At 40.9% G+C, this 20,882-nt stretch overlaps 1 protein-coding gene across 1 annotated transcript in view; it reads left to right on the forward strand.

The window, feature by feature from the left end:
- LOC144768973 (piezo-type mechanosensitive ion channel component 2-like) overlaps positions 1-20,882 on the forward strand; it is a 700,333-nt gene that overhangs the window by 535,478 nt on the left and 143,973 nt on the right. Inside the window, exons 39-42 of the mRNA XM_078652965.1 lie at positions 4,650-4,898; positions 6,515-6,773; positions 10,274-10,462; positions 16,225-16,414. Coding sequence (XP_078509091.1) covers positions 4,650-4,898; positions 6,515-6,773; positions 10,274-10,462; positions 16,225-16,414 — 887 coding nt within the window. The remainder of the gene's footprint in view (positions 1-4,649; positions 4,899-6,514; positions 6,774-10,273; positions 10,463-16,224; positions 16,415-20,882) is intronic.

A 20,882-nucleotide genomic window follows, 5' to 3' on the forward strand; every position in this document is an offset into this window, starting at 1 on the left:
CACAACCCTCATTAACTAGGTCCAGTGCCCTGTCCACTTCTCCTAAAGTGAAAGTGGCTTCTTTATAAAAGGCATGAGCAAACACCCCCTCGCTACTACCAGCTATACTGCTGGCATATTGGGGGCTAAAATACTCAACCCATGAATTTTGGTCAACATTATTTTGAGGGCTCTCTTTATACCCTCCCCTGTCCCATTTAAAAATATTCCCCAAAAATTTGGGGGTTTTAGATTTACATGCCATTTTGAGATCTTGCCACCAGTTTTGTTTCCATTCCTTTTTTACCACATATTGAGTTTGTCTATAATTTAAACGGGCCAACTTTATTTTCCTTAGGTCTTTAGTCTTTAAAGCAAGGCCTAAGTCTCTCCCCTAGCTGGGCGGCAGAGGTCATTATACCAGGTTTCTTCTTTTCTGATCTGGGATCTAGTGCCTAGGTTGGGTTTGCAAAAGTTAGGTTTGCAAAAATATTTTTTTAATTTAGCAAACAGGCTATGAATCTCCATCAGTGGTTGATGCGAAGGGCCTAGCAAGGTGGCCTCCTCTAGCTGCTAATGCTCCTTCCAGGTCCTCACTAATGTCAGAGATAATTTCCTGATGCCCCACAACCTGGCACCACTTAAGGTGGCGCTCATCATTTGATAATACCAAATCGGGTAAGATTGGTCTTCCAGGAACCACATTCTTTTTAGGAAGTCCCAAATTAAACGATGCCGAAAGAGGGTTGTGGTCACTGTCAGTACGAGCAACCACCTCCATATCGAAGAGAGTACTCCACAACTTAAGCGGGACAAGCAAATAATCAATATTACTTGCCCTTACACCATTGTCAAACGTTTCCTTTCCCATTTTGTCTGACAATGTGCGCCCATTAGCAGGCCATAGCTGATTCCCCATAAAGAGGCCCTTCATCTGTATCGCGGCCTCTGTCCATTTTTTTATAGGATTAGTACCCAGTTGTGGAATTCCCCACCTAAGGTCCTCCTCCTCTGTTAAGCCAGTATCGTCCAAACCGAGGGGCTCAAACCTAGTATTAAAGTCCCCCGTAATTAAAGATAATATACTGGGGGGAGTAGCCTGTAACAGTGTATCTACCATTGTAACCACATCAGATTTCTTACCGCCCGGGAGCCCCCTTACATATACATTGTAAATATCAATTCTTAAGTCATTTGGAAATTTGAGTCTAACAACTAAAATGTCACTACTTACCACCGAAAGCTGCTGAATGTGGCATTTAAGACTCTGTCTGACCCATATGACCAGACCAGCCATAGGGCGACCTTGACTTTTTTTAACTGCTGGGACAAAAAAATTCAAGTATCCCACTTTATGTATGGCCTCGGTTGCCCACACCTCCTGGAACAGGCATATATCAAAGTGATCAATAAATTCCTGCCAATCAGGAGAAATAGCTTTTGTCCCTATTCCTGCCACATTCCATGAAATTAAGGAGGTGGAGCATACTGGCTCTTTGGAAACTGGAATCATATCGCCCCCAGTGGGATCATCACTGGACCTATGATATACAATGTTCTGGCATTCCAGGGAATAAGAATCATTGTGTAATACAGTATTAACAATGGCTGTAGCATTATAACCAACATTATAACCAGCATTGCCCACCTTCACAATATTATCAAACACTGTAACATTACATCCTGCATTGCCCTCCCTCACAGTATTATCGGTGGCTTTAGTGGCTTTAACATTAGAACCAACATTGCCCTCCCTCACTGCGCTGTTCCCCTGTATAATCGCTAGGTTTAGGCTCAGGTTCAATTCTCCCTCATCCCTGTTCCTCTCTTCTGTGCTGCATAAGGCGAAACTAAAATGTGCATGATGTCAGTCGCAATCCGCCAAGCCAGAGAGAGCCTCGAATCTATTAAACAACCTTACATTCCCCAATGGGCAATAATTTGGTGTGGTGCCCTGCTGGAAAATATCCCTCTCAGAGGGAGCTGGAGGGCCATAGAAGTAAGCAAGTGGAAGGGCCTGAATCCCAGGGGAGTGATCATTGTAAGGCCAATTACAAATGTGATTAACACATCTGTAATTTCTAAAGTTAATAATAATGCAGTCCCCTGCGACAGTCTTACATCTTCCTCCAATCCAATTGACTCTTCTAACACCCATGATCTCAGCTCGCATATTAATTGCCAATGGGCGGTACTTAATAAGCCAAAAGATACACTTATATTTAAGATCAAGATAAGATTCCTGCTTCCCCTGGGCAACTGGTGGGACCCCCACCAACACTACTACAAAAGGGGCAGATTGGGGAGGGAGATCAATGTACGGTAGTTGGGCGTCCTCATGTACCAGGGATAATTGGGGCAGATTTTGTTGTCTAGCTTCCCTCCTTCTGCCATTGCCCTGTGTTGTTCCACTATTCCCTACCAAAGGTGGCTCAGACCCTACTTTATTTAGAACCGGAGGTAAGGCTTTAGCAACATTCTTAGCCTGGGGACGTCTATTGGTATGTACTGTACTTCCATCCCCTGCCGGCACCAGAGGCGGAGAGATAGCAGGGGGCACTCCTTTACTATGCTGACTTGCTTTGTACCCCTCAATCATCATACCGCTAGAGCTAAGATCAGTTGTAATATGCCCAGATGATGTTACCGGGCGTGCAGCAGTGGTACTGTTCCTCAGTCCTGCCTTCTTTTGTGCTTGTGAGAGGGAAAGTTCAAGACATACCAGTCTATTTTCTATTGAGTCCAACCAATCATGGATAAGATGGCATATCTTCTTCATAGTGCCCTCCAGTTTTTTCCAAAACAGAGGGCCCAAATCAGGGTAAGGTTCCACCGCCACAGAGGTCAAATTCATATTATGAACATCTTTATCTAATAGACCAGTCTGCTTAGAGCTGTGTGGTGGGATTACCACCGAATCCTCTTGAATAGCAGAATTTTTAGCGCTTTTTGCCTTCCTTCCCCCCATGTGTGGTTGTGCTCCAGGTCGCTTTCTTTTTGCCAGTGCACCCCCGGTTTGTTGTACCATTCCCAGTTTTGCTTGGCTTGCTGAGCGTGTTCTTATATTAGGTGGTGGGGCTCTATTTACATCCTCTTCGGGACCGTTGCTATTAAGCGAGGCATCACATGTATCAAGAATAATGACTGGCTGGGGCGATGGGGGTCTTGCCTCCACTCCCGAAGGCGGGAGCGTCCCCTCTATGTCAGCGTGATGGCTCAGTGGCGATCTACTCCTCGCCAGGGTGCCCAGAGAAGAACTTTTATCAAAGGCAATGTCCAGAGAGAGCCTTTTCTCGGTCAGCTCTATGTCCTTTGCCAGGGCTGATGACACTCTAATCAGTAAATTATCTAAAGTGTCCATTAGTGTGCCCCCAGTCGATTTCCTTCCGACAGTCCCCTCCTCGGGCATAGCAGCCATGTTTGATTACAACGGGTGAAAGGCTAGTGTAACTGCACAGCCAGATGTATATGGACCCCAAGATATATATTGATACACTAACCTTGTTGATCTAGTCTCCAGTTGTTAGTGGGGTGGCCCGTCCCGTTCTTATCCGTGCTTGAACGGGCTTAAACGGGCCCGCCCTTGGCCCAGGCTTCGCCCGGCTCGTCCGGCGTAGCGGGGCTCTGGAGTTCTTTTACGGCCTCCTGGCGCAGTCGCGGCGTCAACCAAGCGCCCCGCCGCTGAGGCTGCCAGGAATCGTAGTCCCGGGGCGGCGACGCTGTTTCAACACCCCCGTGACTCCTGGCGGTGTCGGCGTGGTCCCAGGAGCTAAGGTTGCAGCGTGTCAGGTAAGTGCCTCTCTGTGCGTTTATTCCCCAGCTCCGCCGGGCTCTGGAGTTCTTTTACGCGCCTCCTGGCACAGTCGCGGCATCAACCAAGCGCGCCGCCACTGAGGCTGCCGGGAATCGTAGTCCCGGGGCGGCAACGCTGTTTCAACATCCCCGTGACTCCTGGCGGTGTCGGCGTGGTCCCATGAGCTAAGGTTGCGGCGTGTCAGGTAAGTGGCTCTCTGTGCGTTTATTCCCCAGCTCCGCCGGGCTCTGGAGTTCTTTTACGCGCCTCCTGGCGCAGTCGCGGTGTCAACCAAGCGCGCCGCCGCTGAGGCTGCCGGGAATCGTAGTCCCGGGACGGCGACACTGTTTCAACACCCCCGTGACTCCTGGCGGTGTCGGCGTGGTCCCAGGAGCTAAGGTTGCGGCGTGTCAGGTAAGTGGCTCTCTGTGCGTTTATTCCCCTAAAATTTCAGTTCTGCACTGCCAGGAGTCCGAGTGTTGAAATATATTTCTTTTCAAAATTTCTGAACATATGATGTTTGATTCTGTTAGTAAACTTTTGTTTTATACATACCATAAAATTCTGGTCAAAGTCAACTAAACAGTCTTGGAAACTTTGCTACTATTGTAAATATGAAATTTCCATCTTAAAAGTGCATAGTGTATCTCTGTGAGCTAGTCGAAGGAATTCACCCAATATAGATATCTGTGTGTAACCTGCAGGTCACGGATTTGAATTTATTTCAGCTATGTTCACTCAGCTTTTTCATCATTATAAAGTTGATGAAATTAGTACATTTACCTTTTGTTATAACATCTCTTGTAACTGCCAATGTACATTTCAATTTGTGTTGTGTAATGTATAAAATGTTGATATTGTTATGTTCTGAGTTTAGTGAACTTCTGGAAGAGCCTGAAGATGAGCAAGGACCAGACCTGGATAAAGAAGCCGAGGACAACACCACAGATGAAACCAAAACTGACTTCCCACCCTCTTACAGTACAGTGCTTGCCGTTAACATGGAGGATGACTCTTCAGATACAGATGACTGCGAGTCGCCTCAGTGCTTTAGGGGTAGTGACATCAGCAGACCACTGAGTGAAGTGCCATTGATGATGACCGCAAGTGAATTGCTTCTGAATAGGCAAGAATATGAACTTATATGCCCTTGCATCCTGTCTTTTTGTATTGGTTTTATACTTTTAATGTCTTGGGGCCTGATTCACGGTTTGTTCAAGTTTAGAATTGTTTGCTATTCACAAAGGGATTAACAAGTAGTATCTAAACGAGTGCGAAGTCTCCGTACAGAAAAAGACCTATTGTTTTATGTGCGAGATTCCGCACTCGTAAAGACACTACTTGTAAATCTCTTTGTAAATAATAAGCAATCTTAAATGTACACACAAGTGAAAGTTTACCTTTCTGAATCAGGCCCTTAGTGTTTTCCACCCAGTCGCAGATATCACAAAAAAAAGATCCTATTATTTCCGAACCCCAATTTTAACAAAAAATATGCTTGATTGACCTTTGTTTCTGAGGAATTACAGAGAACGTCCATTATTATTACCCCAAGATCTTACAATTTGCTTTTGAAAAATTGGGAAAGTTCCACTGACTTTCCTCTCCCTTCTTTCTCCACAATGAGAGATGATCAAATGGTTTGTGAAATACCTATGTGATGAATGAGGTTCATTGATGGCCTGTTGGAGCAAAACCCTAGCTGCACTTGTTTCTGTTTGAAGTTGGTGTCCATCCCCAGCTACGGTACTCTACTCCATGCTTTATATTCCCTTTTATAGGGAATCTAGATGCCCTTAATTGGGTGGGAGAGACATGGAGTGCTCATGTTGATTATAGACATAGACAGCATCTACAGTGAAGGCCCATTTAGGGGAATGCTGTAAGGAGTTCTGATAGGATTGGAAGAATAGAATGTTCTTTCAGTGCAAATGAAGTAGCGTGTAAGTGGATGGACTGCACAGGGTGTAGAAGAGGAGCGAGTAGATGATTCCTTGATCCAGGTAGGCAAAGATGCAATCTCAATGTGCTTTTCAATCTTTCAACTCAGTTTTGAGAGTTTAGTGGATATGGGCTCTCTAATTTTATAGATGTAATGTGGTGTAATGCAGAGCCTTCAGAACCATCTACCACCCCATCATGGACATCACTCAATCTTGGTCATGGGTGGGCTCTGAAGCAAGCACCTGGTAGACTTTACCTGCTCCACATTCGACTTTGGATACCGCCATTTGCACCGAAAAATTGTGTTGTAATGTGTCAAGGCTCAACCATGCAGCTATGTTTTTTCAGACAACATATTGATTATGTTTGAATTTAACTAGCATTTTGTGCTACACATAGTTGTTAAATATAATCAGAAGAGTAACCGATTAATTATCGGAGAGCAACACCCCACAATTAAAATATCTGAATATTGTACCTCTCTTTATGCTAACTGTCATTCTTATCATTAAATCCAAATCAGGTTCCTTAAATGTTGGTCATTTTTAGGGAATTTAAAGGAGTATTAACTCTAGCCACACCAAGCTAGAGGAAGTTAACTACAAACATGCTAGGAAGTATGCATGCATTGACAATGTCACAGTTTTTAATGACATGCTCCATCCAGTTCCACTACAATTTGAATTTATTACTGGGAACAAAGGGCTGGATAGTCTATGGCGTAACCACCATGAAAAAAGGAAAATAAAAGAGAATCAATGTGATCTAATGAGATTTATCCTATGATATGTTTTACAGAATGTTCCAGGACGAGGAGCTTGATCAGTCAGAAAGGTTCTATGAGACCCTTCCTCGGCCCATAAAGCTGGCTTTTGCTCTGTACAACACTATGGTCTCCAAGTCCGAGTTGCTCTGCTACTTTGTCATAATTCTGAACCACATGATCTCAGCTTCCTTCATTAGCCTGGTCCTGCCAATCCTCATCTTCCTTTGGGCGATGCTATCTGTGCCACGGCCCTCGAAACGCTTCTGGATGACGGCCATCATTTACACAGAAGTAAGAACTTGATTCCACATAGGAATGTGATTCGTCAACTAGGGTTCCACACAATGATTACATATAATAACAGTGTAAGATGGGTGGCATCAGATAGAATGTTGCATTATACTCCCCTGAGTTGACAGTGTGCAAATACAGCCATTTACGTGGGCAAAATCTAATTGTGATTTGCAGAATAAGGAATGGGGAGTAGTAGGGTATTTTCCATGCAAACAGGATTTAATACCAAGTATATTTTTCTAATAGGGAGGAATTTCCATGTAGGCAAAATTTGCTTATGGTCCGTCTTGAAGTTAATAGTGCTCTAGCAATCTTTTCTTTTGTACTACATTTAAAATAAATATATACACATAATTTATGATAATATTTAACATCAAAATATTTTTACAAACTTTTTAAAGGTTTAATAAATTAATTTGTTTTTCCTATAGTTTATCATACAGAGATCTCCTGCCCAACTGTATAGTCTTCCAATAGTAAATTAGTAGGGAAAGTTTATTACACTTGAAAAAGTTAGTAAAATCCCATTTGGGGATTTTCTTTTAGAAAATAAAAAAGAATACTGTTTGATGCAGGGTTGCATCATGCTGATGATGCTCTGAGCCAAATAGCGAGATGCATTGACAGGAACTCACGTAATAGTGGTTCCTGGCAGTGATTTATAAATGATCGCCTACTTGGCAGTCATTCATAAATTTGGCGGACGGTCCCTCCATCATGGGGATGGAGTAATTTACTCCTTCTCTGTGGCAGAACGGTGGGTGGTACACCAAAATATAAAACTGCCCTTAAGTCTTTTAATAATTGATGTCGCTGAGTGGTAGAAGGAATGTAGGGGAAAGGAAGAGAACGGAGTATGCCAGAGCTGAGGACCAGATACAGGAAACGAGGGAATCCTCAAGAACAGTTTAAAGAAGTGAACTTTAGAGGGCATTTCTGAAAGCCACGAGGTAGGTGGATAGCTAGATTTCTACTGAGAGGGCATTCAACACTTTTGAGGCAACATAGTATAATGCTTGATTTGTAGTGTTTGCAGTTAAATATTGTAGTGTTTCAAGTTTGAAGCAAACTTTACTCATTGTTCTTGAGCAGCCTACAATCATCAGTTTCTAGCTTAGCCAGGTCTTGAAAACTATTCTTGGTTTAATAAGATGCAAATGTAATTTGATGAGCATTAATATCATGTGGTCAAATTTCTTAGCTCCCTCTGTGAGTGTAGCTGCTTTGTTGGTCAAACAATACTACCAGCAACCATTGCAGCATTTCTGTAACTTAACCACAATGTCATAGCTTGCATAGTTACACCAACAACTATTTAAAAATAGTGTTATCTTTTTTATGATTATGCACCACTGAAATTTGAGATCGATTTTAGGATATTTGCTCTTTCCTTTTTCAAATTGAATATGTTTTCATTCATTATGCATGGTCACACAAAATGTAACAAGGCTCTACCTTTACAGAAAAAGGAACTGTCAATTTCACTCAGGTGTGCATGTTCTAATAGATACAAGGTATGCCACTTGGAGGTAGCTAAAAAATAATTTTATGTCTCTGAAATCTACCTTCTCATTATGAATGTAAAACAACATCTCACATAATTGGGTATTGTAAGAAATAGGGGTTTTGATAGAGGGAGGTGAAAACCCTTATCAATCAACAACCAGAGTCCTTTTCATGGTAAACCACAAAAGTCCCCAAATTAACCTGTGCTTGACCCTTTGATAGCTTGGCACAAAAGTAATCAGGTTTAACTTAGAGTTACTGTGTTAAGTAAAGACAAATGTAATAACTAAAATGAGGCCAGAATGACAGAAATCCAATCTGTAGAACTGGAGGTATGCAATTTCAGAGGTGTAAGTAAAAATAATACCAAGAAGCAGGAAACGCTAACTGTTAGTATCTGGTCGTACTAGACCGGTTCAAAGTCGCAAGTTCAGACCAACCGCGATAGAAAAGGTACCTTCTCAATGACCAGTTCAAAACTTAAAGATTTCATAGGAGGAGCTCAACTAATGGCAGCCAAAAGGCCAGGACCTGGGGAGGCACCTCTTGCAGATCAGGAACTAACTCCAGCAGAGGCCAGCAGTGTTCAGGGAGGTCCCTTTTCAGGGCTAGGGCGGGCCAGATGCAGCAGGTCAGCTGGGCATTTGCATGGATGCCTCTGGAGCTTGTTGTTTCCCTGTAGCTCAGAATAGGAGGTCAGCTAACTGATCCGTGGAGTCACTCTCGTAGTCCTGGGATCATGCAGCATGGCAGGCATTAAGCGGAGGGCAGCCCTATGAGGATATAAGGCAGGCTTCAAGCAGCAGGGCAGTCCTCTGGTAGCAGCAAGGGAGTCCTATGGGGCACACTGCAGGCCTCAAGCAGCAGTGCAGTCATCTGACGTTAATGGCAGTCATTCTGGAGTCAACCACGGGTCCAGGAGTGTACTGAAGAGTGGGTATGAGGTTCTATTTGTAGACCTGGTGCCAGCTTTCTGGAAGTGGAAAAAACTTCTAGGATGGCCCACTTCCACCTACACTCTGTTCCTAACTCATAGAGGCCTCAGCAAGCTTAGGGTCTAAAAGTGGCATTTTTAAGATTGTAATCTAAAACTTGAATCTACCATTAAAGAGGATGTTAAATGACAATTCATTTGAGTCCAAACATGATATTTCTACCTGTTCCGAATTAAAAAGGGAGGTTTAGGAGTGGCAAAAGGTTTATTTTGATTCGAATTGCAGTTTAAACTGAACACAGGCTGCAGTGGCAGGCCTGAGACATGTTTTAAAAAGCTACTTTTAAATGTGGGTGGCACAATGGGTGTTGCTGCCCACTAGAAGCAGGTAAATTACAGACCCTGGTTACTCATGGTACTGTATACGAGGGTCTTACAAGTAAATTAAAGGTACCAATTTGATGTAAACCAATTATACAATTTTTTCAGGAAGAGCACAAGCACTTTAGCACTGGTTAGCAGTGATAAAGTCCTAAAAGCCAACAAGCATAGGTTGAGAATACAGGAGGGGTGAGGGCAGATTGTTTGGGGGTGACCCTGCAGAGAGGGCCAAGTTTAACAGGCCTTATAGCAAAATGGCACCTTATGATGGACACACCATTCTTTCTGCGGGAATGCAAACTTTTCTTGAATAAAATGCTTGAAAGACCACACCATGTGCCCACATCACCCTTTTGCTCCCCAAAGAACAACCACATGCCCTCTCATGGTGTTTTTGTTTTTCAAAGTAAAGTTGTGTTTTCTCTGATCTAATTTCCTTGCATGATATACTAGTTAACAAATTCATTTGAATAGGGAAGGACTCCATCCTCATAAGAAACATTTTTTTGATATGTGGCTGCTTAAAATGATGTAGCATGTGTAAATTTTGTGGTTTGTATAAAATCTGTGCCTATGGGCTGAGTAAAGACATTTTTTCTTAATATGGATGATATCTCAAGGATGTGGAAACCAGTGTGTGTGTTCCATTTTCTTAATTGTATTCATCCTATTCTAGATTGCAGTAGTCATCAAGTATTCTTTCCAGTTTGGATTCTTTCCTTGGACCTCAACAGTGTACAGGGGGCTGAATGCAGAGAAACCCTTTCACCTTCCCAATATTATTGGCATTGAGAAGAAAGATGGCTATGTGCTCTTTGACCTCATTCAGTTGCTTGCTTTATTCTTCCACAGATCCATCCTAAAGGTAGGTCATGTCCCAGAGTAGAAGGTTGCTTGGGAAAGCTTGAATGGAATGAAGAGTGACACAGTTTAAGATATTCATTTCTGGTAACGGAGGGGGATTTGCAAAGAACATATTAACAAAGTTTATTCTTCTCTAATTAGCTATCCAAGCAAAATGCTGGCATCATAAGATACCTTGAGGAAATAAGCATTATTTGACTGAAGTGAATGATGATGATGTAAAAAAAAATTCAAAGTACAGAAATGCTAGTGGATTACAGGCCTGAATTAAATGAGATATGAAGTCTGCAATTAATGATGCCATTGCATAAAGTTGGGCTGCATGCCTTCTTTTGATGCTAATTACAGGGGGTTCGGTGCTCAGTGTGCTTGTCTAGGTACTTTACCAATGAATTGAGCGCCATGAAGTGAATATTTAATGCAAGGTTCAATAATAGATTTTAACTGTAAGGAGAATTGAAATGGGAAGTTACCAGAAGCCCTACGCATGTTGAAGAGGAAGCACCATGGTTGACATTGCCAGGGGGCGTGTTCTGAGATGCTACGCTTGTGTACCACTGAACAGCTGCCATGCCTGAACCTTGTCTCTCCATGCTCTTGCCCACCCAGGGGGTGTTCTGCTAGCAAGTCACAGTATCCAGCATGGATGCCAATGTCGGGGCTTCAAATTGCAGCAGTTGTCAAAAGACTTAAATCTCAGGCTTTTTGTTCATCTACCATTATAACCAGAAAGAGGGCATGATCACATTTTATAACTTGCACTCTCCAGGATGGTTAATTGGTCCTAGATTATTAACAAAGATTGATGAATGCAACATGAGTCAGAGTTCTTTGTTGTAATGTCACTTTCTGTTAATTTTATATATGAGGAGTAATTCCTGAGTGATAAATGTTTCCCAGCATAATCATTCCCCTATTTTCCGTCACATTCATCGCCCTTTGCAACAATTTTTGTCCCTGATTTTTGCTTCTTGCTGCTCTGATATTCTTCTGGATTCTGCCTGACCCTTTTGTCCTTCTTGATGTCAGGAGGAGTTTGGTTCAGCGCTGATTTCTCCGGGCCCGATTCACTGAACTAACTTAAGACAAAATCCTAAACTTACTACCATTTTGGTATTCACAGAAGGCACTTACTCATTTTGGCATTCACAGAAGGCACCTACTCATATTGGTATTCACAGAAGGCCCTTACTCATTTCGGTATTCACAGAAGTTAGGAGTCCTAACTTTAGGACTCCTAAATGCCTTCTGTGAATACCGAAAGTCTTAAAATTAGGATTTTTCTCAGTTTAGTAGTAGTAAAGTTAGGACTTTCAGTATTCACAGAAGGCATTTAGGAGTCCTAAAGTCAGGAGTCCTAACTTTACTACTACTAAACGGAGAAAAACCCTAATTTTAAGACTTTTGGTATTCACAGAAGGCATTTAGGGGTCCTAAAGTTAGGACTCCTAACTGCTGTGAATACCGAAATGAGTAAGTGTCTTCTGTGAATACCAAAATGAGTAAGGGGCATATGTAGGAAGGGGTGCCTTAGACATTGCGATTTTAGCCTAAGGAATCGCAAAATACCACCTACTCCAAGTAGATGGTATTTTGTGATTTCCTGTCACAATGCATTCTTTTTAAAAATTCAAAGTGCCATGTGGGGCACAGACATGCCCTTAGGGCATGTATGTGCGCCACATGTACTTACAGGCACATTCCATGGGTGCAACAGGTGTCCTTTGGACACCCTGGCACCCTTGGAATTGCGATTCTCAAATTGCGATTTTCTCATAGAAAATCACAATTTGAGAATGTATCCCCATTCATTCCTATGGGCCTCTTGGCCCGTAGGAATGAATGGGACACTCATTCCTTAATTGCGATTCGCAATTTGCTAATCGCAATTAAGGCATTTTAGAGATTCGGAAAAAAATTGCGATTTTATACCTACATTCTATTTTGCAATTCTCAAATAGCGATTCCTTAAAAATCGCTATTTGAGAATCGCAAAATGTGAATTACCTACATATGCCCCTAAGTGCCTTCTGTGAATACCAAAATGGTAGTAGGTTTAGGATTTTGTCTTAAGTTCAGTTCTGTGAATCAGGCCCTCCATCTTTAATCAAGAGCTACAAGATTGCCAAGGAAGTTTTACCCCTAAGTTGTTTGGGCACTCTTAAAGAGGTATTTGACATCTTTCATGGATATTTTTCTGTGCTGGTTGACACTCTGACTACTGGGTGGAGTTTGGAGTCACCCTCTGACAATCAAGAAGGTGATTTAACAGACCTCAGCATCCACTCCTTAACATTAATCTTTTCTGATGATCTAAAATTGCAGCAAAATGTTGGAGTCAGAAGATATCTTGATAAAATCTACAGTGTGTGATTGTGAAAAGTTAACAGTATTTGAATAATGAATCTGAAGAGGACTTTGATTATGATAACGGATAGCAGTTCTGCAGCATTGGATCTTTCATTGGTTCACATGCTTAAATTATCTGCTGACATCATGCTGGGAACGTCTAGTAGCCAATGTTAGTACAGTAGTATAACAATACAGCATCTCTAGACCATCCATCTCATTATGTGACCTAAACGCCTGTCAGTCAGCTGGAGGAGCTCTTGGTTCCAACCCTCCTCAGAGACTCCAACACCCAGATTTTCTATCTGTTTGTTCAGACAACCAGTAGTCCCTATCAGCTCTTGCTACTGGATTTTTGACAAGAACTCAACTGAGAAAACAGCAAGGACTGGAACTACTTCATCTTCCTGAAAGCTTGAGGTACAATTTTGTATTTTGGGGAAGAAATCATGGCAGAATCCACTCAGCCAAGGACACTATGCAGCCAATGAGGCATGTGTGATGCCTGAAAGGTTTACACAGACAATTCACACACTCATTGTATTTATTGCTTTCATAATGTGGCTGCAAACCTCACAGTTGTGGATCTTATCCCGCTTTTAGTACAAAATCCTTGAAAGAAAGACAAGATAGGCCTCTATGCCTCCTCTGTGCCAAATCACCTGTGCCTCTTCTGAGAAAAGCACTCTGAAGTATAAAAAGCGCAAACAGTAAAGCTGTGGCTCATGAAGCATTTTCTGGGACTATCTCAGCAGTCAGTTGTTCACCCTCCAAAAGACCCTCTGTGCCTGCCTCTGAATGGACAAATTTCTGGTCGTGGTTAAGTCGTATCTGTTACCTAAGCAGTTTTGTGGGTGAAAGAAATGGCATAGTCATTGCCTTCACCTCCTATCACTATGGATTTTATTCCATTGACTGAAAAAGTGACAACACAGGCAGCATCGATTAGTGCTCTGAACTGAAAATATTATTGTCCCCAGCTGTCTCATCACTGACGAAGAGGAGACAGTCTAAAGAACACAAAGATTCTTCACCATTGACAAAACAACTGTTGAAGATGACTCAGCACCCAGAGATGAGTCCATATCTGAAGAAATCATCTTTGTCAATGAAAATGACCAAAACCATTGAGAAAGGCTTTGCTAACAAGTAAACCACATCTGTTGACAAAGGGTATGTTGACCACCAAGACACCTCCATCGACAAAGGCGTCAGTGAAGACGCAAGAACTTCCATCAACAGTGACAGCAGGATCTAGAGTTCTTGGTAGTGACAATGACATCATTATCAGCAGTATTGCATGTCACCACAAATTCACCACTGGATTACATCAAACCCCATTTACTTCTATGTTACCCCTGTTGCAGCTGATATCGCCGATAAGAATTACACCAGTACCACAGTAATAAATCCTAGAGGATTTGGCATTGTCATCCTCTCAAAGTGAGAGTTTCTCAGGCCAGGAGTTGAACAGAGAGCAAATATATACTGATAAGTATATGATGTCTAATGCAGCCTCCCAAGCAGATGGGCTCCACAACCTTGATAACCATGTTGTTCTAGAAAACTCTGACAATAACACAGAAGAACCTTATGGCTACCAAGAGCCTTGCTACTCTAGTGAACCACAAGAAATGCAGATTCCTCCACCTCCACCTCTGCCTCTCAAATGGTACACGGGCCCATAGAATTGTTCCAGGGCATGAAAAACCTGATTGGATGTAAGATATTACGTTATTAGTTGTGAATGATGTGAGTCATTCACAAGTAATATATCCGCAATAGTCTTTTTACTGGGAACCACATACCTAATGATAGCACTTGATTGTCTCAAGATAGTGAAGCAGAGCAGTCCATGGCCAACTCAGGGGAGGTGGTGTGGGCTAGTAACCCCAGTGTAGTGTAGTTCCTATATTCCCAATAGGCTCTGCGCATTGGAATAATATAAACAGCAGTTTAGACGTAGGACTGAGGTCGACTAGGTCTCTACTGACTATATTACACTTAAGGTTTGCCAGCTAGCTCAGAGGTCACTAGAAACTTTCTCGAGTAAGCGGGGAGGAGTTTAACCTCCCTGGATAGACAAGAGGGATTAGCTTCTGACAACCATAAAACAGGACAACTTTGCTCTCCCAGAATAAGAGTGTATCTCTAGAGTCGTGTGAAAGCAAAAGACAGCTATTTCACTCAGTCAAATGTGCGTACTTAGTTTCACCAGATTGCAGAGAAAAGAGAGACGGGCGTTTTCAATAAAAGGTGTAATTTATTGAGCAGTCTTCTTCCTCATACAAGAGAAATGAATTGCCACAATTGCAATACTCATAGTAAAGTAAAGTGTGTACAGTAAAAAGAGGATGATAAAATAATACTGTAAAAGCATTGATATGGTTTCTTAGCCATATGATACTTTAAAATAGATAAAATATATACATACATATATACATTGACTAATCGTACTCACTGGTGCTTCTAAATACGCCTACCCCGGTGTACCTGACCTAAGCCTAATACGTGGGAAGGAAGAAGTAAGTAGCAGTTTAAGTTAAGTTTGTTTTGCCAAGAATCTGACTCAAGAATTCTCTTTAAGGGTTTAGTCAGCTCCGTACCTGGGTAAATAGAAAGCAAGAGGTCTTGTATCTCTCTCTCAGGACTCGATATCCCAGTAACCCGCGAAGGTATCTGGAAACACTGGAGCTGGATTTCTCGGCAGGAGAAAAGACAGCGTCTCTCTCAGTGCGTCAAAAGAGGAGGGGCAGCGTCCGTGGGCTCTGGCATCAGCTGGGCTCTCGGGCAAGTAGATTGCTGCTCTGCTCCAAAACCACCACCGTGTCTTTGCTTAAGGCAACGTTGGTATATTTATACCTGAAAGGTGCCGGGTTTGACATAAGGTTGGACATAATACGTCATTAAAGATGTCACTAAGAACTGGCCGTTCTTACAGTGCTTTACAGGATTTCTAGGACGAAATCAAAACAAAAGCAAGGGGGATTTCCCAGGTTGCTGGAGGTTTGGTTTGTTTAGAGAACTCGTTGAGCTTTCTAGGAGTCCGGGGAAGTAGCCTTGCTTAATGTGACAGCATGTGCTACGACTGAATAGGATTTGATTATTATGCCATTATAGGGATATTATTGATTATAACCGAACAAGGGCATAAAATAGAAATATCGATTCAGGTTCCTAGATAAAAACACCACACCAGCTTGCTGGCACGGAACAACAGCATTCAATGAATCTATGTCATCACCTTTAAAATAATCCCTATTAAGTAAAATCTGCTTCTGTTCTTTCTGAAAGACCGTGTATTAGAAAAGCAATTGCCATTGAAGGTATGAAGCCTACCTAGACATTGATATTCTACCCGTTATGTGGAGCTCTGGGGCACTCATGATATCCTCTCTCAATTGTTTCCAACAGTGCCATGGTTTATGGGATGATAAAGAAGTGAGCGTGCCCGAGTCTAAGAAAAAGAAAAAGAGCAAAAAGCAAAGGAAACGAGAAAGTAAAGACGAGGAAGACAAAAAGTGTGGGATAGGGCAGTGGAATTTTTTCAAGCATCAAAATGCCTTTAGAAAAAGGCGAAAATCTCAAAAAGCAGGCAGTGATGGTAAGTTCAAAAGTGGGATAAAAGCAACAAATATGTTCTGTTCATTCTTCTTTTAAAACTGTTACCCTCTTTACATGTCTTAGAGATTAATGTAGAGAATTGGTCAGCCTCCTGAGTCCTTTTACATGAGCTGACTGCTCAGTGATTGGGTATTGCTTATGCTTATTATCTACAAGATCACTAATTCATGTTCTTGGGTGTATAGTTCAGTCCTTACATAAGCTTGAGTAGGGTAGTGTTAAAAATGGCCATCTTTTGGGTAGTCTTCCCCCAGATTTTTTATCTACTGTATCTGAACCTGTTTTCGTTGGCATTAGGACTCACTTTACCCCTGTTGCCCCGTGGTAATGTGCTCTCACTTTTAAATACTGTCAAATTGGTATACCCGCGATTGGTACTTTTAATTTACTTATAAGTCCCCATTATATGGTACTGTCTGCACCCAGAGCCTTAAAATTAAAATACAAATAATGGACTACAGCACTCATTGTGCCATTCACCACAGTAGTCCTGTAAAAAAAAAACAAGCCTGCCCCTGAAGCCTAGGTATGCAGTTTTAAAGCTGCCAGTCCGACCTGGTAAAATACACCTTTTGCCAGGCATAAACCTTCCTTTTTAATACTTACAAGTCACCCCTAAAGCAGGCCCTACATGCCTATAAGACAGGGTGCATGGTAGTTAAAACGCAGGATATGTGCACTTATGTTTTAAATGTCCTAGCAGTGATAAATCTCCAAAGTCGTTTTTTCACTGTGGCAAGGCTGGCTCTCCCATAGAAAAACACTGGGTTACTTTATACCACAATATAATCTTTAACTTCAGTTTAGGAATAGCTAGAATGATTCAATGGCTCACTTTAATAGTAATTTAAAATCCAATTTAATGGCCAAGTTGGATTTTCAGGTACTATTTTGAAAATTACACTTTTAGAAAGTTATTTTCTTGCCTGAGACAAAGTGCCTTTCTGCCAGTGTTCGATGGGCCCGATTCACAGAACTAACTTAAGACAAAATCCTAAACTTACTACTTTTGGTATTCATAGAAGTTAGGATTTTGTCTTAAGTTTGTCTTAAGACAGACTTAAGACAGACTTAAGACAAAATCCTAACTTAAGTCTGTCTTAAGTCTGTTTTAAGACAAACTTAAGACAAAATCCTAACGTCTGTGAATACCAAAAGTAGTAAGTTTAGAATTTTGTCTTAAGTTAGTTCTGTGAATCGGCCCCACTGTCATCCGATTGTTGATGGCTCCCCAGATGGTCTAGGGGGCTGGAGCAAGACCCTTCGAGAGCTTTAAAGTATGCCTACCTTGTGACTGGCAGATGTAGCTTACACCTAGGCCTGCTTTCCTTTTGTCTTCATAGCCAGCTTGTCCCCACACTCAGTGGAAGAGGGAGCTACCCAAGAACTGGGTTGGAGTGTCCACAAGGGAGGGTTTGCCAATTGTCAAAGCCACACCTCTGGGTGAACCCAGGGAGCTCTGCACAGGGGAAGAAAGTTTCCGCATGTTGATTTTAGTTATAGGCACTGAGGGATAGTTTACAGTAAAACACACATAAAGTACTGCAAAATAGGATAGGGTCTCTCCTGGGAACTTTTACCCCATTGTTTAGGGAGGGTCCAGTAGTTTCCCCCACCCATGGGCTGGCACTGAGCATAAATGAGGCTCCCCAAGTGTCCTCTTCGGAACCTCTGGAAGGCAGAAGAAAGACTGCACCTGCTGTAAGAAGAGAACCCAGATTGCCTGACCTGCTCCCACTTGTACCCAGGCCTGAGAAGTTGATTCCAAGGGTCAGTTGGCCGACCTGTTAAGCCACAGGGATACAAAAGGTGCAAGAAGCTCACTTTCATGAAGAGTTCATCTGACCAGTTCCAATTGGACCTGCCTTCGATCGACCTTGATGGTAGCTTCTACAGGAGTGAGTCCTGACTCCTAAGTGGTGTCCCTGAGGCTCCTGGGGCGGCGTGTACTCCTCCTGACTAACCCTAAAGCTGGGACTTAGAAAGGTTTTCAGAGATTTCCGCCTGGAGAACTGTCAGTAGGCCGGGACCTACCTGCCAGTCGTTCTGCCGAGGGTGCATCGCTGATGGGCCTGAATTAGCCGCAGCACCCGCCATGTTCTTAGCATGTTCATGTTTATAGCAGCAAACTTGATTCAGAGGGCCCCAGGACAAGCAGCATAAAACACATTTGAACCCTCTCTGGCTACAGCTGGCAGCCTTAACCTGATGAAAGAATCTGACTTCCAGAAAAGAGAATAAATACGAAGATAGAAATCTTGACCAGGCCCGACATTGAGCAACCTCTGATCGGCGCTGGTGGTTTGCTAAGTGCACACTCCAGACTTTTCCCACTGTGAGCTTTTCCTGCCTTTGTCAAATGAGGTTCACTGACAGAATATCGATGTGAAAAATATAGAAGTAAAAAATATAGATGAAAAAATATAGAATGCAAAAATATCGACTCCCTAACTTAAGTACAAAAATATTGGGGGGGGAGGGAAATATCATTGTAAAATATATAGTTGTACAAAATATCTATTTTTATATATAAATAAAATAAAATAATAAATATTAAATATGTTAAATAATAAAATTCATATAAAACAATAACGTACATTTAATATAAATCTTAACAAATATAACATAAACTTAATTAAAAAAAGTTAAATTCACATACATAATAATTAATATATATATTTACTTTAAAACAATTAATAAACTATTAGCTTTAATTTATTTTATAATATTAAAATTATATAAAAATAAAAAAATGAAAATATATATATATCTACCAATCACATAAAATCGAATTAAAAAACGTTCTACTATAAATTAAAACATTAAACTATTTAAAACTCTTCAGACTTACATTTCCCACTCCAGGCAGTGTAACAGTAGGGTTAAGTGTTGGATAGAGGAGAGGTAAAAATTACTATTCCCACTCCAGTGTGTGCAATAGTAGAGAAAGTGTTGGATCGTGGAGGGGTAAGAATTACTATTCCTACTCCAGTGAGTATAACAGTAGGGAAAGTGTTGGATAGTGGAGGGGTAAAAATTACTATTCCCACTCCAGTGAGTGCAACAGTAGGGAAAGTGTTGGATAGTGGAGGGGTAGAAATTTCTCTTCCCACTCCATTGAGTGTAACAGTAGTAAAAGTATTGGATAGCCGAGGGGTAAAAATGACTATTCCCAAACCAGTGAGTGCAACAGTACTCGGAGTGTTAGATAGCGAAGGGGTAAAAATTACTATTCCCATACCAGTCTGTGCAACAGTAGGGAAATTGTTGGATAGCGGAGGGGTAAAAATTACTATTCCCACTTCAATGAGTGCAACAGAATGGAAAGTGTTGGATAGGGGAGGGGTAAAAATTACTATTCCCACTCCAGTGAGTGCAACAATAGGGAAAGTGTTGGACTGTGGAGCGGTAACAATTAATATTCCCATTCCAGTTAATTAAAAATTGAAAACAAACAAAATATTAACAACAAAAATATTTTTAAAACAAAATATATTAAAAAATATATAAATATGTTAAAATGTTAAATACAAATATATTTAATATTAATTAAAAAATATTATAATGTTAAATATATATGACAACTACCTACAAATAGTACATTAAATAAAAAAAGTCTATACAAATAAATATTTTTAATTAGAAATTATTTAGAAACAAAAACATGAATTATTACATAAATGTACTTTTTTGTATTTCCTACCCTATAACACCACACAATTCACAACCCACATTTACTTTTTTATGTACTTCCTTAATTAACATAATTAATTATCTATCAATTAAAGAAATATTATTAATTAAAAAACAAATTAAAACTCCTAAAAACTATTTAACTTCCCACACTTAACCCCTATAATTCCCACAAGCCACAGCTAAAATGAAAGTGTAAAAAAAATAATTACGCAATTAAAACGTTTTTATATAAAAAAAATTAATAGTATTTAAAAAACTAATTATAAAGAAAGTAAAATTAATTAACTACCCACACTGTACCCCTATAAAAGTAAATCTTACAAAACAAATGTAAACAAATACCCTAATTAAATAGCAATTAATTAATTAATATTAATGATCAACTAAGTATTATTTAGGTCAACATAAATTACTTCCCACCCTTTACCCCTATAAACCCCACAACACACACCAAAAATGAATTACACAATTTCCATATTTAACTTTCAATTAATTATTAATCTTAATTAACAACTAATTATTAATTAATTAAATATTAATTGCTTCCCAATCCTTTACCCCTATAAAACCCACAACACGCACCTACAATGAATTACACAATTTCCATAATTAATTTTCAATCAATTAATTAAAATAAATTAATAACTAATTATTGATTATTAAAAAATTACTTCCTACCCTTTACCCCTTTAAACCCCACAACCAGCACCTAAAAAAGTTCACAATTTCCATAATTAATTACCACTTAATTA

Source organism: Lissotriton helveticus, chromosome 7 (genome assembly GCF_964261635.1).
Source record: "Lissotriton helveticus chromosome 7, aLisHel1.1, whole genome shotgun sequence".
Taxonomy (NCBI): Eukaryota; Metazoa; Chordata; class Amphibia; order Caudata; family Salamandridae; genus Lissotriton; species Lissotriton helveticus.